The 21,979-nt window shown below is 37.4% G+C and overlaps 2 protein-coding genes and 1 long non-coding RNA gene across 3 annotated transcripts; 2 read left to right on the forward strand and 1 right to left on the reverse strand.

Moving 5' to 3' along the window:
* Nucleotides 1–1,691: 1,691 nt before the first annotated feature.
* LOC149734907 (uncharacterized) lies at nt 1,692–18,279 on the reverse strand. Its single transcript, XM_089879498.1, has 26 exons — nt 18,139–18,279; nt 13,150–13,246; nt 12,632–12,901; nt 12,257–12,383; nt 11,918–12,054; nt 11,137–11,308; nt 10,746–10,911; nt 10,272–10,430; nt 9,714–9,852; nt 9,142–9,322; nt 8,555–8,729; nt 8,074–8,274; nt 7,468–7,629; nt 7,034–7,243; nt 6,589–6,696; nt 6,094–6,170; nt 5,671–5,836; nt 5,227–5,325; nt 4,923–5,044; nt 4,453–4,576; nt 3,851–4,006; nt 3,339–3,514; nt 2,766–2,955; nt 2,443–2,609; nt 2,119–2,199; nt 1,692–1,810 (listed from the first exon to the last, which is right to left on the reverse strand). Exons 1-26 carry the CDS (start codon nt 18,181–18,183, stop codon nt 1,768–1,770), a joined length of 3,750 nt encoding a protein of 1,249 aa, XP_089735624.1. The 5' UTR covers nt 18,184–18,279; the 3' UTR covers nt 1,692–1,767.
* Nucleotides 3,367–8,239, forward strand: LOC149734908 (uncharacterized). Its single transcript, XR_016385154.1, has 4 exons — nt 3,367–3,505; nt 3,867–3,943; nt 4,432–7,836; nt 8,109–8,239. It is a non-coding gene; the product is annotated as an uncharacterized LOC149734908 (long non-coding RNA).
* On the forward strand, nt 16,331–21,834 carry LOC149734909 (uncharacterized). The gene is made up of 13 exons (XM_089879506.1): nt 16,331–16,499; nt 16,865–17,014; nt 17,304–17,447; nt 17,701–17,869; nt 18,163–18,263; nt 18,553–18,664; nt 18,994–19,192; nt 19,428–19,605; nt 19,810–19,975; nt 20,259–20,397; nt 20,606–20,759; nt 21,158–21,283; nt 21,448–21,834. The coding sequence occupies exons 1-13, from the start codon at nt 16,433–16,435 to the stop codon at nt 21,567–21,569; spliced, it is 1,827 nt and encodes a 608-aa protein (XP_089735632.1). The 5' UTR covers nt 16,331–16,432; the 3' UTR covers nt 21,570–21,834.
* Nucleotides 21,835–21,979: the final 145 nt, after the last annotated feature.

Genomic DNA, 21,979 nt, shown 5'->3' on the forward strand with positions numbered 1-21,979 from the left:
TTGTAAAGAGTTCCGCCTTGTCTTTAACTCAAAGCGACGACAGATCACAGAGGCTACGTTACTTTATGCTGCTACAACTACCTTGCCAAGATAATACGATGTTATTAAACTGAAGTGGCGAGCTATAAGGCGCCACACTGCATATAAAAGTGCAGGAAAAATTCGAGCGATTTTTAAACGTCTCTTCGAGACTGCGTGACTTTTAGCTGTATTTTTTTCTCTTCGTTTAAGAATCTAAATACGCCTAATCTAGCTGTATAGTAGGATGGGGGAAGATGGGACACCTTTGGCGCATAATATCCGAATATCCTGATCATGTTTTAAACAGTTAACAGCGGTCTACGGGAGTCTTGAGCATATAGTTTTATAATTCTTTGAAAGTTACCTGTTTACTACCACATTGGACGATAAATTAGAGTTAAAAGGTGTCCCAACTTCCCCCATCCTACTATACTAATAATACAGAGCATTGGAGTACATGTAATACGAAATGGCACATAAGTGTTAACCTAAAACTGTCAGACTGGAAAATTTGGCTTTCGTTTTGCCCTTGGCCATTGCGTAATCTCCAAACAGGGGTATTTTGTCAGACACGTATTTGTGCAAGTAAATTATTAGGTTCTTTGAAAACTGTTTATCAGCAAACTATGACTTACGCAATTTGAGAAATAGTATACGATTATAAGCATGGAATTCGTACATTAGGCAACCTTTGTAGTAACCTTGTATGTCAGGCAACAAAACTGCGGTATCTCATAAGCGCTTTAACAAAGGGGAACATTGTATCAAAGTGCAACAGAAACCATGTTTTAAGTAATCTCCTGCGACCGCAAATACGGTTAAAGTCTAAAGCGTAATGCCTTCCGGGATTATGGGCAACAAAACGTCGGCTTGCAAAGGGACTTAGTGGGTGGCCGGCAAAATTTTAAACTTTTGAACTTGGCTGCCAGCTAGCAAGGCGTTTGTAGTATCAGATTATACTTAGGAGTCTTCTTACCCACAAACATGACGTTAAACCGTGCTGTTAGCATAATGGCTGGAAGATATATGAGCAAGGCATGTTTTACTTGGCAAGGTGTATGTATAGACTACTCGTAACTGTTAAAAGTTCGGCCAAGAAAATCAAGTGGTTATATTTGTCCATCAAAATTAAACTGCACTTCACAGCTTCTTTTGCGTAGTTAAACAGTATTAGGCCATAAATACTGAAGCTGTTTAAGCACTGTCTATATACTGTTAGGTGGCTTAAACTTTATAACCATTACAGACTAAATTAAAACTCCTTATTTATTTCATAATGAAAAACAATTTATGCTCGAACTTATACAACTCAGACCTGGCTAGAGTATTGTACATACTGATGAACTAGTTTAAAATTAGATCTTATATAAACGATGACCGTGTACATAGGGTGAACAGCCTTTTTAACGCAATGTAAACAAAATACCAAAACCTTACCTGTTTACCTTCTGGCATACGAAATAGCCGGTAAATCGACAACTGTATAGCTATAGCCTTACTGTTATAAACTAACTGTTCCGTCGATTTTAAAGCTGATTTTGTAGTAAATTCCTGCGCCTGTAAGTTTAATTTACTCGTCGCGCGCTGCGTTAATATAATTTAAGTTCCTACGTCCCCCACTTTGTTCTATTACCGCGTTACGCAGTTGCTAGTAGTACTGTAGTTAAGTTGGTGTATCCATTTAGTTTGTAATAACTTTTAACTGTTAAATTCGTTTATTAACATCCAGCTTCGAATTACCCAAACTTATTCTTGCTGAGCACGGTTAGCACGAACTGCTTTTACGTACCTGAAAATAAAAAGGATGTTCAGATTTTGAAGGAAATTGTTATTAAGTGCCCAAATCTTGAATAAATGTAACTTAATTGTTATTGTAACATGGGTGTTCTGTTTCATACATCCCGTGCTCGCTTACGAGGTACCACGTAGGCCTATGTCCTAACTGTCGTGCTGAGGATACGGTTTTATATTCCTATGAATGCTCTTTGTTGACTACCAAATTGACCGATAAAAGAGAATGAAAGGGTGTCCCATCTTCTCCGAATCTACTATGCCATGCTTATGTTAAGATCATTTTATTGATAGAAAAATACTTACGTTTGCATGGTAACAGGATCTGGTTGAACTGGATAATCACTCCATGCTTTTACCTTGGCGTATACACGAACCGTTGTGAATCTAAACGTATAGAAAATGTCGATTTTGAGGAAATACGGTTTAATTTAAAATATAAAGTTCAATGAATGGATGTCACTTATTTATTCTCGCATGAAGGGGCAAAGACATTCTTTATAACATGGGTGTTCTGCTTCATTCACCTCGTGTCGGCTTACGTGTTAGCACGTATATAGCTTTGTGGGTAATAAACTACATACATTCACCCAGTTTAACTAGAATACATAAGAAAAAGGATTATTTTACTTGGTAAAGTCCAGGTCCATGCAGTTGGTTCCTGAAACAGCATCGTTTGGATCTAAACTACAAACCAGTTCGTCGTTCCTTGGGACTGTTACAACATACGTGGCATATGGACTCTTGCATGGCTTCACACCGAAGAACTCGTTCGAATTCTCGCAGAATTTGTACTCCTATGTTACATAACAATGATTGGCATTTTTTTATGGAAACTAATCCAAAATACCCTCTTTCAAGGAAAAAAAATAGAAAAAGAAACTGTTTTTATAAAAGAAATTAACAAATTGAAATTTTACTACAAATATATTAAAAATGAAAAAAAGTTTTACGGCTTTCAAGAACTTAGCGTCCAACGTCGGATCCTGCGTCGACGTGACGGGATTTGATTGGTCGTATGACATCACGTGACCGCCGTCAACATTTTCAGGGGTTTGTTCAAGTAGTGTGGTGGCTACAACACCCCCAGCTTCGGGGACCAGGAAGTAAGAATCACCCATGTGGGCGACCTTAATGTAAACCCTGCGTGGAAATTACATTAGAGTTGAATTATTAAATGTAACTTTTTTGCGTGGCGGGACAATGACAGTTGTTAGAACATGGGCGATTTGTTTCATACACCTTGTGCTTGGTACACCTTGTGCATTTATGTAACTTTGTGAGTATGATTGAATGTAACTTGGTTATCGTTACATTGCACGGCAACCACAGCTGTTATAACACGGGTGGCCCTTTTCATACACCTCGTGCTCGCCTACGAGTTTCCACGTATGTAACTTTGTAGGTGAAAATTTTTTGACGTTGTAAAAGTATCTCGAGATACCAACAAACTAATATTTTTAAGAAGGATTTTATTTTGCGTTTTCTCTCTTCAAATTTCTAAATTAGATATTTAGTGCACTCACGTGGTGGGTACAGTGCTTGGCTGGGTGGCGCCATCGAGCTCGATATACATCGACACCAAACGACCATTGTAACAATCTTGACATCCAGTGGTAGTGACGTCATTGGGGTCTACGTCGATTTTGAAAGTGAATTGTCCCTCAGTGTGTAGTTGGTCAATTATATCAGGGTAGGTGGCCTGGGGGTATGTTTGCGTTAGTTTCACATTATGTTGTGTATTTTTAGCTGGAGGGTTAGCACGTATGTCTTTAGCCCAGATTTATGGGCTCGAGAATTGGTGCTGCTACTATTTTGGGTGTATGTGTCCTTGGGTAACACACTTACCCGTAATTGCTCCAACCCAGTGGTCACTTATGGGTTGGGTTAACTTATGCCACAACCAGCTATATGAATTTTTATGCTCGTGTGGCGGGAAAACGACAGTCGTTACAACACCGGTGTTCTTTTTCATACACCTCATACCAGCCTATGAGTGTAACTTTGTGGGTAATTAACATTTTTCATAACATATAACCTGATCGTATTCCCAGTAAGCATTGAATGTATGAGAAGATGGTCCTGCTGACGATGCAATCAAGTTAAGGAAGACTGCTCGTTGATCTTCAAGGTCTTGTTGTAATAATTGTAACTCGAATATTCCTTCTAGTTGCCCCAAGTTAGATGTCATGACCTGATGGTAGAGACATATAAAATATATATAGTAGGGTGGGGGAAGGTGGGACATACTTTCATTCTATTTTCTCGTCCCATTTGGTAGTAAACAAAGAACATTCAAGATATTATAAAACCGTATTCTTACGACTTCCATAGACCGTTGTTGAATGCTTAAACTACGATCAAAATAATTGGATATTATGTGCTAAAGGTATTCCGTCTTTCCCCACCCTACTATACACTGTTGCTACCAGGCATACTTATGCTTGAATTTTAGCTCACCTGACAAATTTGTTGCTGAAAATCAGCATTTTTGCTTTTGTTGGGTATCATTTTACCCTGATAAACACCTGAATAGGAAACATCGGCTGGCAAAAAATTGTTTGGCGGGAAAAGTACAAAAAAATGGTATAGCTATAATCTATATTGTCATATTAACAGAAAATTGTGTTTTGTTCATACCTCATCACTGAAGTAGTTGGTGTATTTATCCAAAGCGTCAAAGTCCCATAAACACGAGAACTGGTAAGCCTTTGATAATTCATATAAAGATCTCATTATTGTGTTTTCCTCTTCTTGGTATAAACTGTTGGTATAACAAAAAGTGATTTATCACTTTGTCTTAGAATAAGTAACAAAGATCAGATAACAAAGAGTAGAAGTGAATTAGCAGCAAAACAATAGTCGTTAAAATTAAGAATTATTTTTTTTATCATTAAAGATGTCAAAAAATGTTCTGGTTTATAAGGGTAGATTGGTAAGTTCGATATACTGTATTGTTTGGGTGTTTAATACACCATGTGTGTTATGTACAAGACACCTATGTTATAGCTCAACAGTGAGCATAAGGTGTATGAATACAACATGTGTGCATGGTATATACAAGAATACACCCATGCTATAACTCGACAGTGAGCATAAGAGCCACCAACCTAAACATAAGGTCACTGAATGATCGTTTAACTTCCATAGCCACACTTCCCTCGGCAGAGTTGGCAGCTGTATCAACAGTTGTTTGTGCTTCAGCAAGCAAAGCACGGTTGTAACCAATTTCCTGCAAAAAAAGGTTCTAAAACAATACGAAAAAAATATTATGACATTTAGCTTTTTATTTGTAATAAAAGAATTTCAAAAAAGGTTAAAAAATGAACAATTTTTCTGTAGAACTGAATAAAACTAGAAATAACAGAATTGAAAACATACAAAACTGTGTTGATAATTGAGTGTTCATTTTACCTTTAACTGGACATCTATGTTCATAATACGGTCAATCAGGGAGATTCTTAACGCTGCGTCTCTATAGAAATCATCTACTACTCGATCCAAGTCTTGTACCTGGTGTATTGTAAGATGACAGTAAGCATGAGGTGCAAATATAAGGTGACAGTGAGAATAAGGCGCAAATATAAGTTAAGTTGACAGTGAGCATGAGGTGTATGAGCAGTAGTATGATATATAACTGGCGCTATATTTTATATAGGTAAGATGCTATGACAAGGTAGGACAGGAGATATTTTTGACCAGAGGTTGCCATTTTGCCATTGTAGTCAATTACCTACTTACGAATAGACAATAAGCATAAGGGTGTATGGATAGACCATGCTTGTCTGTTGTATAAGGAGACACCCATGTTATAACTTGATACTTAGCATAAGGAATACCACAAAACAAAACACTTACAATTTGACTGTCAGGGTTATCATACAGACACTCAAGTTCTTTAGTGAGAAGTTCTTTATTCTTAGCCAAGTCACTCAACATAATAACAGGCACAGCTGATGCATCCATAGTTGTGAAGTCTAAATCTTCTGGATCAATTTTCTTGTAATCATATCCAAAATCAAGTCTTTATGATGAAAAATATTGCGGCTTAAGAGGGGATTATTTATAGATGAATGAATGACGTTGGTAGGGCAACAACAGTTGTTATAATACGGTTGTCTATTTCTTACACTTCATTTTCGCATACTAATTACCAAGTATGTAGCTGTGTGGGTGACTGGGTGTAAATAAACTTTATACAAAAAGATATTTAAAACTGCCAAACAAATGACGGTTAAAAAATTATTGTTAGAAAAATCCATTGATGTTTTAATTAATTACCTTTCTTGTAAAGTAACTGCAGCCTCTTTAATGGTTGGTGCATCACAATCTGGTCGTCCAAATAACACATCAAGTACCTACAATACCAGACATATTGATCTTAATATGGACTCATTATATAATACAGAATGAAAAAATAAGGGACTCCTAGATTAAACTGTAAAAGATCTGTTTTATCTGTTTTTTAATAGTAGGCCTTTAGGGTGCATTTATGTATTTTACAATTTAAATCTTTGGCTCTGTATATGTAAGTGGCTAAGCGCAGATCTGCACAGTAGTTGGGAGCTTTCATTATAACCAAAAGCTACCAAATTATATGTGGCTTTGAACAAAACAATTAACAGACATTGCCCAAAGCTAATGGTCATTAAATGCGTTCCAGCACTCTAGGTGTCAGGTTGAGGGCAAAAATATAGCATAAATCTCAGGTCCCAGGGCGTGTCGTAATGAGACCCATACTACAGCTCATGGGACCCATAAAATAACCTTACTGACCTGAGTAGCCGAGTTGAAAGCATCAGTTGGATTGAGGTGAATAAGTCCTTCTACAAACCCAGCTATACCTCCAATAAGAGTTGGTATTCCAGATATAAGTTCTTGGACCTATAGTAGGGTGGAGAAAAATAGGACAACTTTTTATTCTATTTTCTCGTCCCAATAGGTAGTGAACAAAGAATATTCAAAGAATTATAATATCAATATATCATTATATGTAAATCAATACTTTATATAAAAACAGCAGGATTTATTTATCATAGTATTTAATAGAAACTTATTTAAGATGAACGTAACTTATTTATATTCGCGTGGCAGGGCACTGACAATTGTTATAAACCTCGTGCCCGCGACCGAGTTACCACATATGTAACCTAGTGGTTACAAATTTTGTGATACATTAATACTAAATCTAATAAAACAAAAGTAATCTATGAATCTTTACCTGGTCTTGTACGATAGCAAGCGGCACGAGTATATTGATCTGCAGCACTTCACTCTTCATTCCACGCTCTAGTTGGCGCAGAGATTTCACGTAAAGATTTTTCGCACTTTCTAATTCAACCTCGCTGTTGGCAAGCTCTCTATCTTCGAGTGATATAGCAGCAGAAGCTGTGGATTGGATGGTGTTGGCTACGACAACTACATCTTGTACCTGTGTATAAGTATAGGGTTAGATGGAAGGAGGGGTGTATTTGAGTTCTATAATGTGGTCCAAAAAGCACTTTTTTCTTATATAAGTAGCATATTTTATTTTATGAGGGTGATGTCTTCAGGGAGGCGCACCTGGGCCTATGATGTTGGCTTGTTGGTCAAAGTCTTTTTTATTGTATGAGGGCGGTTTATATCTTTAAAGTTGTAAAACAGCAGCTATATTACCTCATCCATTACACTGTTGTAAGCATCTTCAAATGCTTTGCCTGTTGCAACCATAGATTCAGTACGTGTGAATAGATAAGACCAGTCAAGATCTGGTGCATAAGATTGTGTGTGCCCGTAATAATCAAATCCTTCGTTAATCATATCCATCTTAAGTGAAACCTAAACACGAAAACAATGTAAAGGTATTTAGTGTAATTGTTACACATTTTGTTGTGGTTAGAGTGGATGATTCTAACCAAGAGTGGTTGGTTTCAAGGCTTGATGCTACCTTGATGATTGTTGGTGTGTGTACTTCTAAGAAAGACACTTAATAACGACAATTGCTTAAAGCTTGAACCCAGTGGTCAGTCATGGGTTGTCCAAATTGTAAGTCATACATTAAAAAAGTGATAACTTGTATGCAGGCACGAGGTGTATGAAACAGAACACCTGTGGTATAATGACTGACGTTATCCTGCCGCACAAGATAAATGAATTGCAATCCAATCCATATATCTCCTGGTGCATAGAAACTGTCATCTCTATTATAAAAGTTACAGCAGCGACCATGCTCACGTATGCATTATAAAATCCATTCACTATTTATCTACATTATTCAACTACCTCTTGGTGCATAGCAGATGTATCTGATGTTACAGATAGGAGGAAGTTGAATACATCGCTTGCTCCTTGGTTGTCGTTCCTCTGAAAGAGAGACTCTCCGTGTCTCCGGATCACATCCAAGAGCTCAAGATCAGATTCAAAGTAACTCTTCATGGAAGCTTTTTGACGAAGATCTGCCTTGTTGATGTTACCTACTGCACCCTGGAAATAAATTGATAATAAAATATATTTGTTTAGTTTTGAAATGAATTTATTGCAATTTTTACTTGCTCAATGCCACTGCATTCAAGGTGTTAATACACTTTAACATCTTTAGCGGTAGAAAACAAAAAAGTTATGATAAAACTATTATCAAAATATAAAACTAAAAAAATGTCATTAAAAATTTCATCACTTTCAATACAGACGTAAAATTAACAAAAATAGCCGTGGTGTAATAATACCTATTGAAAAAAACAAACAAACAAATTAAATTGCTTACCGGCACAGGAACTGGGTATTCTTGGAACCCATCAAGCCCTGGTTGTCCACTGATACCATTAGGTCCTCTATCTGACCCACAATCTGGATCACTGTTACATTCAGGCCAGCATATAATGAGAATACACATCAACCATGCGTGGCATACACGTCCACAGCCTCCAGTGCCTCCATAACTGGAAAGTTAATGAATGGATGGATGTAACTTGCTCATCCTTGTGCGGTGGGGTAATGTATAAATGTTGAGTATGAATAAATGAATGAATGAATAAACTTAAACTTGTTTATTCACATGCGGTGGGGCAACGACAGATGTTATAACACATTTTATGCACCTCGTGCCCGCTTACAAGTTATACAACATATGTAAGTGGGTGAATACTTTTTGTTAATGTGTTGAATAATATATACTTCTTGTTTATTCTTGTTTGTATAGACGGCGAACGGCCCAGTTAAAGTTGTTTTAGAACTAAAACTGGGATAATAAACATAATATTAACCATGTTCCAACAATGGAAACCTTATTCATATTAACAATGAAAACCTTATTCACCCCTAACCTTACGCCTATGGGTCAACTCCACTCACCCTCCACGGCCCCCTAACCCATGTTCAGCAGGGAAACCCCCAGTTCCAGGCATCTGCTTCATATATATATATCCAGATAAACTCTCAGTGTAAACAGTAACAGCCCCAGCGTTACCCCCAGCCCCGGGAATCCCTGCTTTTGCTGCGTCTCCTCCATTACCCCCATTAGGACCTGGGTAACCTGGTAAGAAAAGGGTTAACAGCTAATTTAAAGTTGAATGTGGTGCAACAGTCACACTTTCAAGTTGACACACTTTTTATCCAAAGCGTGAATTAACAAGCGTTGTTTTGCTGTTGATTCCCTTTAAATAACATGTTTGCTATTCTAAAGATAAGTAAAATTATTCTATGTTATGTAACAACAACAACATACTAACATAGTGAATATATAAAACAGTATTAGTAGCATGAACGAGATCTTTCCAGAAATATTTGTTTTTATGGTCTTAAAGAACCGACAGTCCTTCTGCCATACAACGAGATATTTTTAGCGTTAAGTGACCTGTCTAAAAACACATATGCTCACTTTGACACAAATACGCTTGAAGACATGTTAAACCCCATCAACATACCCACATAGTTCTTCTCCCCAAACAAATCACCACACGCCTGTCCACAAGTTTCAGAGTTTCCTAGTCCAGCTGTCTCCCATGTATTATCCGTGCCCTGGTATCCGTCACCACCAGACTGTGCTACGTTACCATTCGATGCCTGTGTGTTGAATGTAATGGTTGTATATATGTTTATATATTGACGGAAATTGTCCAGTTATAACATGGGTGTCTTTTTACACAACAGACACACATGGTGTATTCATACACCTTATGCTCACTGTCAAGTTATACCATGGATGTCTTCTTATACACCAGACACACATGGTGTATTTATACACCTCATGCTCACTGTCGAGCTATAACATAGATGTCTTCTTATACACTAGACACACATGGTGTATTCATACACCTCGTGCTCACTGTCTAGTTATAACATGAGTGTCTTCTTATACATCAGACACACATGGTGCATTCCTATACTTCATGCTTATTGTAGAGTTATAACACGGGTGCCCTCCTATACACCAGACACTAATAAATACAACAGTATTACCCAATATACACACAGCACCTCACCTGTGTTATTACATTAACATTCCCGATGATATTATGCACATATATATCCACAGTTGGTGAATTAACCCCACTTTTACCATTCACCCCATCCTTCATCTCATCTGCTTTAGTGAGGTAATAACACTGGCTGCCATCTGTGGTTTCGCAAACATCTGGTGCCTGTGGGTTGGGAAGGGATGACGTCATGAATATGTTATGACGTCACGAGTAATGACGTCATAAACTGCGACGTCATGACGTTACACGCGCGTCAACGACCTGGCGTGATATTGAAGACGTTTTCAGAATGGAAAGGTTTTAAATTACGTCGTGTGACGTCAATAAAAATGCGACGTCATTATTAATGACGTCAAATAACGTTGGGCGAGCGATCGTTAACACAGCGTGACGCAAAATAATTTAAAATACGCCAAAACGTCTTAAATAGGACGAAATTCACACCACACGCGCGTATACCACTAACGTTAACCTTACCTGCAAATGTAAAGTGCCTTCGTTTGAGATAATGTTCCTTGCTTTGATTGTAAGTGATTTAAGACCTTGAAAGTTAATGACGGTTTGATCGACGTATACTGTGTCACCACGCACTGTTAACGTCATGGTGGACTTTGTTGACGTGGATTGCGTCACTGGGAACGCTCTGTAATTTAAACAACACATTAGTTAAGGCGTACTAGTCTTTGGCCCAGTGGTTACGGATTCGAGCATCGACAATGCTACCATTGTGTGTGCATGTGTCCTTGGGCAAGCCAGTGGTTCTTTATGGGTTGTCTAAATAGTCAGTGTATTGTGCAGGGAAACACGGTCGCATTGGTAGCAGCGTCGAGCCTCGAACCCGTAACGTAACATCTAATAAATATTTTACCCTTGACTGTTCTCGACTAGCATCTGTCGAACCGTTGACATGTAAATCTCCCTTCCTATTACGTCATAGTTGCCAGCATTGTCGTCTGTGAGAGCAGGGGTATACACCCATAAAGGACTACCAATACTGTACGTATTAGCTGCGTTGTAGTTGCCCATGGTCGAAACAGATTCTGTAAATAAAACGTGTCGTATTAAGGTATATTTATATAACGACACAAAAATTAACGTCATAATTAAATTTGAAGGTCGTTTTATTAAAACAATGTTTCTGGGAACAGGGCTAAATCTTTACGTGAACGATCAGGTTCAATACAAACATAAAAATTTACATCACTATGCATGTGAAAATCCCAGGTTCCACGGCGTGTCTCGCCGTAGGACATCACTCATACAGAACAAAATAATGAAAATTTAAATACCGTTAGTGGTTATGGATACAAATATGGCAGCTAATTAAAGCGTGGGAAACAACAGCTTTTTTGTGACGTAACATAACCCGACATTCGGCCACAACAATAGCTGTAGCGGCGCGTCCCAAAACATATTCACCCACAAAGTTAAATATGTGGTATAACTCGTAAGCGGGCACGAAGTGTATGAAACAGAACGTCCGTGTCAACAGCAACTATCGTTGACCGGCCATGCGAGAATAATGTAAGTTACATTTATTCATTAATTCATGTATGTAAAACAGAACACCCATGTTTACTTATTTTATAACAATTGTCGTTCGCTGCCACGCGAGGATAAATAATTTAACTTCAATATGTCATAAACACCTGTCATTGGCTCCGTAATTTCTTCGGCGCTCCAATACAGCACGGGACTCTGGCTCCATCCAGTGGTTGGGGCGTCAGTACGTCGGATCGTTACGTCATAACCAGTGGTGTCAAGGTTTTTGATTTGAGTCGAAAATCTGGACAATAAAAGATTGAACAAGTAATTTAATGAATGTAACTAATTTACTCTTGCATGGCGGGGGGACAAAGACAGTTGTTATAACACAGATGTTCTGTTTCATACACCTCGTGAGCGCTAACTAATAACCACATATCGATATGATAACTTTGTGTAACACTAAATATATAATATACATAAGTGACCATGTATGTACTTACGTATCTGGATAGTCGGGGTTGCCTCTTACCCAAGCGTTTAGCTCAGGTACGGTAGCATATGGGATGGTGAAGGTCACGTGGGTCGTCATGGTGCTTGTTTCCGATGGAGCCAACGTCATACTGACCGCTGTCACATAATGATATGGTTGATTTGGTGATTTTTTACACCTTATGTTATTAGTTTGGGTAAAAATGTGTATGTGTCATTAGGCAAAACAATAAGACATTAAACATCAAAATAAAGGAAAAATTTCATACGTTGCAGAGGGCACGAGGTATATGCAACAGAATAACCGTGTTATAACGACTACCGCTGCCCCGTCCACCAAGGAAAAGCAACGTATGTTCAGATCAATACATTCAAACAGCAAATACCTTCGTTCTGAACTTGAGCATCCCATTCCAAACTGGGCGACCAATCCCAACCGGCTGTAGGCAGATCATACCGGCTCACTGTGACGTCAAACCCGGTAGGATCAACCGACGTCACCTGGGTTCGAAACTCACCGCTGCCCTTTATACCGTTCCTAACCCATGAGTACACACTGGGTGTTACTTCGAACGCGGACGGGAACGTTTTGAATGGCACACGTAGGTTAACAGTCGGAGTGGCCGATTCACCAATCGAGAATGAACCAGTTTGTTCTGGAAATAACCAGTTTACGTGCACGGCTTAACCAAACAAACACAAATCGAGAAATTAAACAGTCAGTTACGGTGAAGGAGGGTGGGACACTTTATCTTTCGATTTTCTTGTCCCATTTGGTAGTAAGCATAGAACATTTAAAGAACTACAAAACTGTTGTTGCAAATTGTTTAAAACACAATCAGGATATTTGGATTTTATAAGCTAAAGGTGTCCCATTTTACCCCACAGTGCTATACATACTTACCTACTGATCCTGCAGCGTACACAGTATAAGCGAGCACGCATAGGAATGCGATAATGCGAAATACCATTGCTTCGTTCATTTTGCACACGAAACAACACTGAAAAAAAGATAAACTAAATAATAAACCACTGTAAAGCAATGAAAAAAAATAAAAGGATAAACATTTTAAAATCATTCAGTATAACTTGAATATAAAAAAATGCATTACTGAGCATATAATTAGAACGAAATACAAGTCCACGCAGGCATTACATAAAACGATACGAAACTTAAAACTGAATCGTTAAGTAACAGCTTGGCAATTACAATTTATATCTGCAGAAGGTGGCGTGATGGTATGATCGTACGATCTATAGCGTGGGAATTATATGGTTATGAACAGGTGTATCTTATACACGAAATACACCAGTGTAATTTCGCTTGCAATGGACATTTTGTTAAAACGTTTCGTAATATACGCTGTATGACCAATTACTTGGCCAATAGGGCGCCTTTGGCCTAGATTTTAGGGCCCATAGCGTGTCACACTGCAGGACCTCACGCACATGGAATAGTCCATGCGGGTGAGGTCTTTTCAATAGAAGTACTTCAACGCGGTATAGTGTTTAAGTTTTATTTCACGAACCGGTACACTGTTTGTCGCATATTTTAATACATACGGTTACGGGTTTAAAAACGTAAACGTGTTAGCGACAAAATAGAGTTGTAGCGGTAATTGGATGTTATAACAATACACAAAATCGCGACGAACAATAGCACTTAACGCTCTACGGCATTGTTAATCTAATTGTTTACAAATTGATTGATTTTCTCGGATTGTGACGCGTTTTACAAGATGCGTAACGTTCCGAACGTGAGAAAATGCTATTACGCATTCTTTGAAGTGTTTTTAACAGCGTCCGGTTTCCCTTTTCTACGTCACGATACGAGAATAAACTTGTTTAAACTAGTTTGTGCGGTAGCAGCAATTGCTGAATACGTGTCCTGCGGCAGACCCTTCTAATCACCGACTGTTGAGCGACATAGAGCATTGTGAGGTAATACACGTATACTTGTAAAGCAGTTAGGCATCTAAGAGTCATGGTCATAAGAGATTACCATGTTAGAGTATTCGGTTGGTTTGTTGAGACGGTTTCCAATGCTTATACTGTATTGTAAATAGTCGTGTATTGGCATTGGCTATGCTGTCTATTCGGTACACAGTTCATTATACACAAACAGACTACTGTATTAGAAAGACAAGTTTCGATGTTACGAAACCCTGCCATATGGTTTTCATACAACTTACACTGACATTGAATTAATAAATGTGACTTATTTTATCCTCGCGTGGCGAGGCAATCACACTCGATATAACACGGGTGTTCTGTTTCATACACCTCGTGCCCGCTTACAAGTTACCACGTACGTAATTTTTACAACTTTTAAGTCAATAAATAACGTAAGTGTTTTCGAAAACACAGCTTAAGGTCACCGCATTGAGCTTCGAATTCAACACAGGTGTTTCCTCTAATTGAGCAGATTACACCGTTTATTGCACAGCCGCGTAAAATCAACATATAGGCATTTTGTACACGCCGTAAAATTTAATCGCCCGTAATGTTACCACAGCTGTTTTTGTGTAAAAATTTATGGCGGCATTTTAAAGTAAGACTCTATTTAACAGAGAAATTGCGTATTTTAGGAATTTGTTCTTCGTAATCAAAATGGCAGAAATATCAGCAGTACAGCATAGCGGTGATAAAAGCCAAACAGTGCACCGATAAAAAATAAACAATATACAGCAGCTGATAATGGTAATTTTCCCACAAGAAAACAAAAACAAATGTGTAGCGTGTTTTTAAACAACAACAAATATTACGCACTATATTTAAATAAACCATAAAAGTTACCGGATATGAACCAAAAAGTAAAAACACGCCTGCATAAATTAAGCAATAAAGAAACAAATAGTCTTGAAAATAAGGTGAACAATAATTCTTTAGGTCAGGCTCATGCTCACTGTCAGGTTATAACATGGGTGTTTTTATATACACCAGACACATGGTGTATTCATACACCTCATGCTCGCTTTCGGGGTATAGTCTGCCTATAGTTACCAAACAGTGAACACGAGGTATTTAGGACACAATTGTGATTAACTGCCCAAAATTTGTTTTATGGTTTCTCCGACTAGACAAACTTGACAAATAACTAAACCGAACACGTATTATACGGCGGCTAGATGGACGTTTATGGGCTCTATAGGGAATGGAGGTCAGAGGCCTTTTTCTTAGAAAGGGCCAGAGCTCTGGACTGTGTTGCGGTACTGCCCCGCGGGCCGTACAAGGCTGCGTATAAATACGAGGGATATGTGGATTGTGAATATGTAGTAAAGTAAAGGTTAGAATAATACAATACCTCTACAAGTATATAAGACTACAGGCATGAGAAAGGCGTATGTGTAATATAATGCGCTGTGTATAGCGTATACGTCGCAAGTTTAAAAGGTTGTTACAATAGAATATCTTTACAGGTCTATATATGGACATGCGTATTTATTTCGCTGTGACGAGCGGTATAAAAAGTATATTACATGCATGAAAGGTGTAGCCTATGTGTCGCAAGATAAAAAAACAAAAGCTAGCGCATATTTAATTCGCTGTGACGGACATTAAAAGAAGTGTATTAGTCGACGTTGTTTTGTCGCTTCCCTTTCTCTTCGCTATTTTAATTAATTTGAACCACGTTAGTTTATTCCAAGATAAATCAAATTTGTTTTTCTTAAATACGAGTTAGGCGCCACATTTATACAGTAGTTTTTTGCAGGCATAAACATACCTTTATTTGCGCCGTTTATAACCTATATAATGTAATAATGTAATTGTTATTTACTGTTCGAAAACGATAGCAAAGATCATGTTATTTAAAGAACGAAGAGAAGGGAATCAACAGAAAAACAACAGTTATTATTAGGATAGTTCGGCAGCTCGCAATAAAAATAGACAGAGATTTTCCCAGCGTGTCCTGTAACGCTTTTCTATGTATCTCTAACGTTATATAAGATTTAAGTCATCGAATAGCAAAACACTCTCAAGAGATTTTACGTTTTTAAATTTCATGCCTTTGAAGTTATATATAGTACGTTTCATATTTCGAAGCGAGAATCACGGAAAACGTTATGGTTCTTACTCTTAGCCTTATGGAGATTTGATCCGCAAATTTAATGTAACTTTACCATTTATTACCAACAGCGAGGTATAAGCATTGAGACATTGTGCGGCGACTTCAACATTTTAAAAGAATGGACAAAACTTGCGTTCTTATACTGCTTATTGCAGCTACTGTTTCAGCTCAACTAGATATACCAGGTAACTTATTTAAATTAAAGTTTAAACGGGGGCAGTTACATGCATGCTGCAGTAATGGCCCGAATTCAATCAGTGCGACTTTGTAGTCGCTTTAATAAGACATCGTCTCATGTAGGTTGTTCGTATTATAAGTCTCCTTGTGGTTTAGTTATAACACGGCCCACGGGTATTCTGTTTCATACACTTTGGTAAATTATAACAATAAATATAACTTATTCATCCTCGCGTGGCGGGAAAACGATAGTCGTTACAACACGGGTGTTCCCTTTCGCGCACACCTCGTGCCCGCTTATAGGAGTTACCACGTATGTAACTTCGTGGGTGGTTATATTTTGAATTACTGTTTAAAATATTTGTCATTTCAGCGGACCAATGTCAGTGTTGGGTACCTACTTACAAGAGAGCGCCATGTAATGTATATAGTCCAAATATGGGACGAACTCAATGTGAAGGCATGGGATGCTGTTACCACGAAAGTGGGCAAATGAATACACCAACATGCTATAGACGTACAGGTATGCTACACATATATAGTAGGGTGGGGAAGATGGGACACCTTCGGCACATATTATCCGAATATCTTGATCGTGTTGTAAACAATTAACAACGGTGTATTGCAGTCGGGAGGGTACGGTTTTATAGTTATTTAAATACTCTTTGTCTACTACCAAATGAGACGGAAAAAGTGAATAAAACGGTGTCACATCTTACCCCAGACATAATTAATACAACTGTCAGCAGTTGTATATATTATATACAAAACGGTAATTATATTTAAAATAACCTAAAACGCATTTTTTGCAGCCCAATGCCCACCACGACAATGCCTTGTTCCAGCCTCCGAAAGGAGTGTGTGTATAACAGCAAATCTCGGTCCAAACAGATGTTTAAACGGTCAGTGCTGTTATGACGGCGGATCTGCAGCGCACTGCTACAGGCCTATTGGCGGTAAGTACTTATTGTTTTGGTTAAATATATGTAAGTTCGGCATTGTGTGTTCATACACCTCATGCTCACTGTCGAGGTATAACATGAGTGTCTTTTTATATACAGTCACACATGGCGTGTTCATACATCTTATGTTCACTGTTGAGTTATAATATGAGGGGTCTATGCACCAAACACACAGAAAAACACATTAACCTTTTTTTAATGAAGAGACAACCAATTAACTAAACTTTTACAAATTTCAAATCTGCAGGTCAACCAGTGCCTGCCTACGACACCAGTTTAAGACTTAGCATGTTTTCGAATGGTAACGAAAACACACCGTTCTCACCAAAGGGATATTTACACCACGGCAATGCAATGTTGGTGGTTGGAGGATGCGCAACTGCAGTCATTCCATGCGGGACATCGAAAACGAACAGGTAGGTAGCGCAGTGTTGCCCGGTAAAAAGTTCCCAGTGTTGCCAAAATTTTAGAATTTTTTTTAAAGTTTTGTTGCTAAGATTTGTAATTTATATTGGAGAAAAAACAGAGACAAGTGATAATTAATAATTAAGCAATTACCATTTATTGTCTTGTCCAAGGACAACCAGCCACAATGGTGGCAGCGTCAAGCTTTGAACCTGTAAACTGTTGGCTAGAGGCAAGCGCTCTTAAGCACTATGCCAGTTAATTATTAATTATAACTTACTAAATCTGATGTGAATTTTTTTAGAGACCAGTGCAGCAGATTCATGTGTTGTTGGATTCCAAGCAGGAGGCTACCATCAGGACAAGCTTGCTTTACCTCCGTTTACAACTTTATCAAGTTTCCATGTAAGCACAAAATAAAACGCAGAAACTTTTCTGAAATAGAAAATTTAAAAAAAAGCTGACATGCAACAGAAATCGCAATAACATAAAAAACTGTGTAATTTTCACATTTCAATATTTTGAGTTTTAAATACAAATGAAATTTGTGCAAAAGCTGATTAAGATATAATAAATCTAACATATACAGCTTGCGCTTAACAGCTAAGCTGCATAAATTTTACTAAATGATTCAACCATTACATACTGTATTGTGTTTGTCACATGAATTAAAATTTAAATGACTTGTTATTAGTTGCAAAGTGGGATAACTGGGGTGAATGGACTACATGTACTGCTTCAGCTTGTGGAACTGGAACACAAACCAGAACAAGGACTTGTATTGATGGACAAGTTGGACAAAATGGGTAAGAACTAAGAATGATGTCTGTGTGGGTGGTAGATAAAGCACATAACCATTATCAATGCCAAGTTATAACATTGTTGTCTTTTATATATAATACATACATGGTTATTCTATATTTATACACCTTATGCTCACTGTCAAGCTATAACATGGGTGTCTTATACACCAGACATACATGGTGTATTCATACATATTATACTCACATAGGTGTCATTTTATATTTAGTTATAGCAGTATGTATAGGTAACTCGTAACTTTATGATAAAAAAGTATAAAAATGAAACCCTTTCATCAAAGAAAGTATTTTTAAGCTTACTTTTCTAAATACAGCTGCGAAGGTAGTGAAACAGATACACAAGCATGCCAAGGTTCTTGTACAATATCATGGGGAGCATGGGCTCAGTGGTCTACATGCCAAAGTGCTGAGCCAACTTGCACATCGGGCACAAGGTCCAGATCTCGTGTATGTGTCAACCAAGCTGGTGTCACTCAAGCAAATACAGCGTGCACAACAGGTGCTGCATCAGAGGTATGAACCATGCTTGCTTGGAGTTTGAATTATTTCAGTGTGTTACAAATAGATGAAGACAAACTATATGAAATATTTAGGATTTAGCATAAAACCCAGGTCTTTGATAAAGACTTCACTCATATAGAATATTTTAAGTTTTGTTATTGGAGAAACACGATGTAATAAAAAGGGAATTAAAGCACATTTGTAAACAAAAATAACTCAAAAAAAGTTACTAATTTACCCTTTTTAGAGCGAAACATGCAATGCCCAATTATGTCCTGCTTATACTCAATGGGCTGGATCTTGCAGTGTAACCTGTGGAGGTGGGATCCAAAACCGTGCCCGAACTTGCACAACGACGCCAACAGGACCCATTCCATCATCATGTACTACTATTGCTGGACAAGCATGCAACACCCAGAGCTGCAGTAAGTAGCACCTAGAAAGGGGAGTTTTGAATACTATTGTTTACCACAAAGTTTACTAAAGTATAAATAAATATACGTTACTTAGTTATTCTTGTGTGGCGGGGCATAGACAGTCGATTTAACATGGGGTTCTGTTTCACACAACATGTCTTGAGTAAAACAGTCTAAACTAAACCTTAAATATTAATAAATAACTGTTTACAGACAAAGACTTGGACATCATGTTCATTGTGGACTCTTCACAGCAACTTGACTCGTGCTCAGCAAAAGAGGCATCACTTGGACAAGTTGCGCCATTTACACCTGCAGGAGGACTTCTAACAACAGCCAATTTCCCCAACTTTGTTCAACAAAAAACTTTTCTTACTTCGTAAGTGGGTTGTTCAACTTGTTTTAAAATATATACCCAATACAGATAGTTTTTTCACCATATAAAAAACTGTATATATCTATTTAACATTTTAAATCTAAGTTTCTAAAATATAATTGCTATGTGTATTATACAAACTATTTACAAATTGAAATACTTCATAGCTGTTTTCAAATTCTAACCAAACTGTATTAATTTTTAAATTATCTTAATCTAACAGTTTTTAAAACATAATCTCAGTGTACTTATATACACATTACTTACAAATTCATTTCTTTGAAAGGTTTTTCACCATCTACAAGACTGTAGTTGCTGGGCGAACTAACGTTGGGGTGTTGTCACGCTCAGGAAGCTGTGCAGCAGCTACTTCTACAAACTACCACAAAATTAAAGCACTGAGTGACACATATGTGCCGCTACAGGTTAAAAACTTTTTTCTCTTTACACATGTGATCCACTTGCAAAATCAAGTCCAATTTGTTTGGGCTTTTAACAATTACCTTGCTTGAAACTTTTATACACAATTAAAATATTTTATTTAGTTGACTCCAACAGCTACCATCAATAAATCCCCAACAATAATTTGACAAAAAACTTTAAATCTGAATTTTAAATAATTTTCTATTCCAGGCTGAAGCAGCTATTTCTTACCTCTGTGGGTTCCCAGATTTTTTCTCAACCCTTGGTTGTGGTATTGAATACATCAAAACTGGCAACACTAATAACCCAGATGTTATTGTTGAGATTCTGCCCGATATTACTACCTTGTCTTCAACTCTTTTACGTAAGTTTTGGACTAAACATTAAATGGTAACAGCACTAAATGACAGCATGGTATATATAAATGAAGGTAACTTGTTTACCCTCGGCACGGCATTGATAGTTGTTATAAGTTAAAACACGTCAAGTGTTCTGTTCTATACACATTGTGCCCGCTTATAAGTAACCACGTATGTAACTTTGTGAGTGATTATCTCTGATGCTGTTAATTCTAACAACTCATTAGTGACCACTGGGTTGGAGTAATTGTTGTTAAGTGTCTTGCCAAAGGACATATACGTGCACAGAAGTAGCAGAGGTAAGCCTTGAATCCATAACTTCTAGGTTAGAGGCAGGGATATATGGTTCATAAATACTTTACATAGCTTATGTTTTAGGCACATATTGTCTTCCTTTTTGCAGAGGTGTACCAAAATAATGTGGCTTCAATAAACACAATAGCTGGCGCAACAAGAGTATTGACTGTTACTGCGGCAGATCTTTCGCTATCTTCGATGACGCAGGCCAACATTGACGCAAATGTACTATGTAAGTGAAAAAAACCTGGTGTTTTTAATTAAGTGACATATTTAAATAAAGATGTTGGTAAAAATATGAGAAAAATTGTAAAAAAAAAGTCTGAGAGTAAATTAATTTTACTTCTGCAATAAATTCTTTTACAACATGCGTTAACCCAGTATTTTTTATTCTAGTTGGCAAGCAATGGGCATGTAGAAGCACTACACCACCAGCAACCTGTATATATTATCTTGGAACTGTATATAATCCAGCACAAGTTATTGCTAACTTCATCTTAGCAACAGCAGATTTGTAAAAAGTCTAATTTACATTGACTACCCTGCAAAATGCGGTGTCAGTGAATCATAACCAATTTTTAACTGAGAAGTTAAAATAAAAAAATGCTTTTGAACCTACACTAGTGAAAGAGCAACTAAATTTTATCAGCTAAAAAGTTATGCTTACCCTGATTGTGTTTGAAAAATAACACTTTTTCTACTTTTTTATTGAATTTGTGCCATTTTTCTTTTGCTTGTTTGTTTAATTAATTGAATATTTGAATACACCAAAGACTTACCAAAGATGTTGCGTGCATTCTGTCATTTTTACCTAATCAGTTCTATACAAGTCTATAAAGACAGATATTCCGCATTCCGCAGTATCATCAAATATAAAGAACGAAATTTAAAATTTCAAGATTTTGGCGGGAACACGCAATGCATTGTG

The sequence above is a fragment of the Ciona robusta genome, chromosome 6 (assembly GCF_009617815.1).
Source record: "Ciona robusta chromosome 6, ASM961781v2".
Taxonomy (NCBI): Eukaryota; Metazoa; Chordata; class Ascidiacea; order Phlebobranchia; family Cionidae; genus Ciona; species Ciona robusta.

Bases quoted from the DNA above. Each gene is read 5' to 3' on its own strand.
- LOC149734909 (XM_089879506.1), top strand. From the start codon at position 16,433: ATGGACAAAACTTGCGTTCTTATACTGCTTATTGCAGCTACTGTTTCA. The intron at 18,665-18,993 runs GTAAGAACTAAG...TTCTAAATACAG, and splicing joins GGACAAGTTGGACAAAATGG to CTGCGAAGGTAGTGAAACAG. The intron at 20,760-21,157 runs GTAAGTTTTGGA...TCCTTTTTGCAG, and splicing joins CTTGTCTTCAACTCTTTTAC to AGGTGTACCAAAATAATGTG.
- LOC149734907 (XM_089879498.1), bottom strand. From the start codon at position 18,183: ATGAATCTGCTGCACTGGTCTCTAAAAAAATTCACATCAGATTTA. The intron at 11,309-11,917 runs GTGTTTATGACA...TTTTATTTACAG, and splicing joins AATTACGGAGCCAATGACAG to AATCTGTTTCGACCATGGGC. The intron at 5,045-5,226 runs GTAAAATGAACA...CTTTTTTTGCAG, and splicing joins ACATAGATGTCCAGTTAAAG to GAAATTGGTTACAACCGTGC.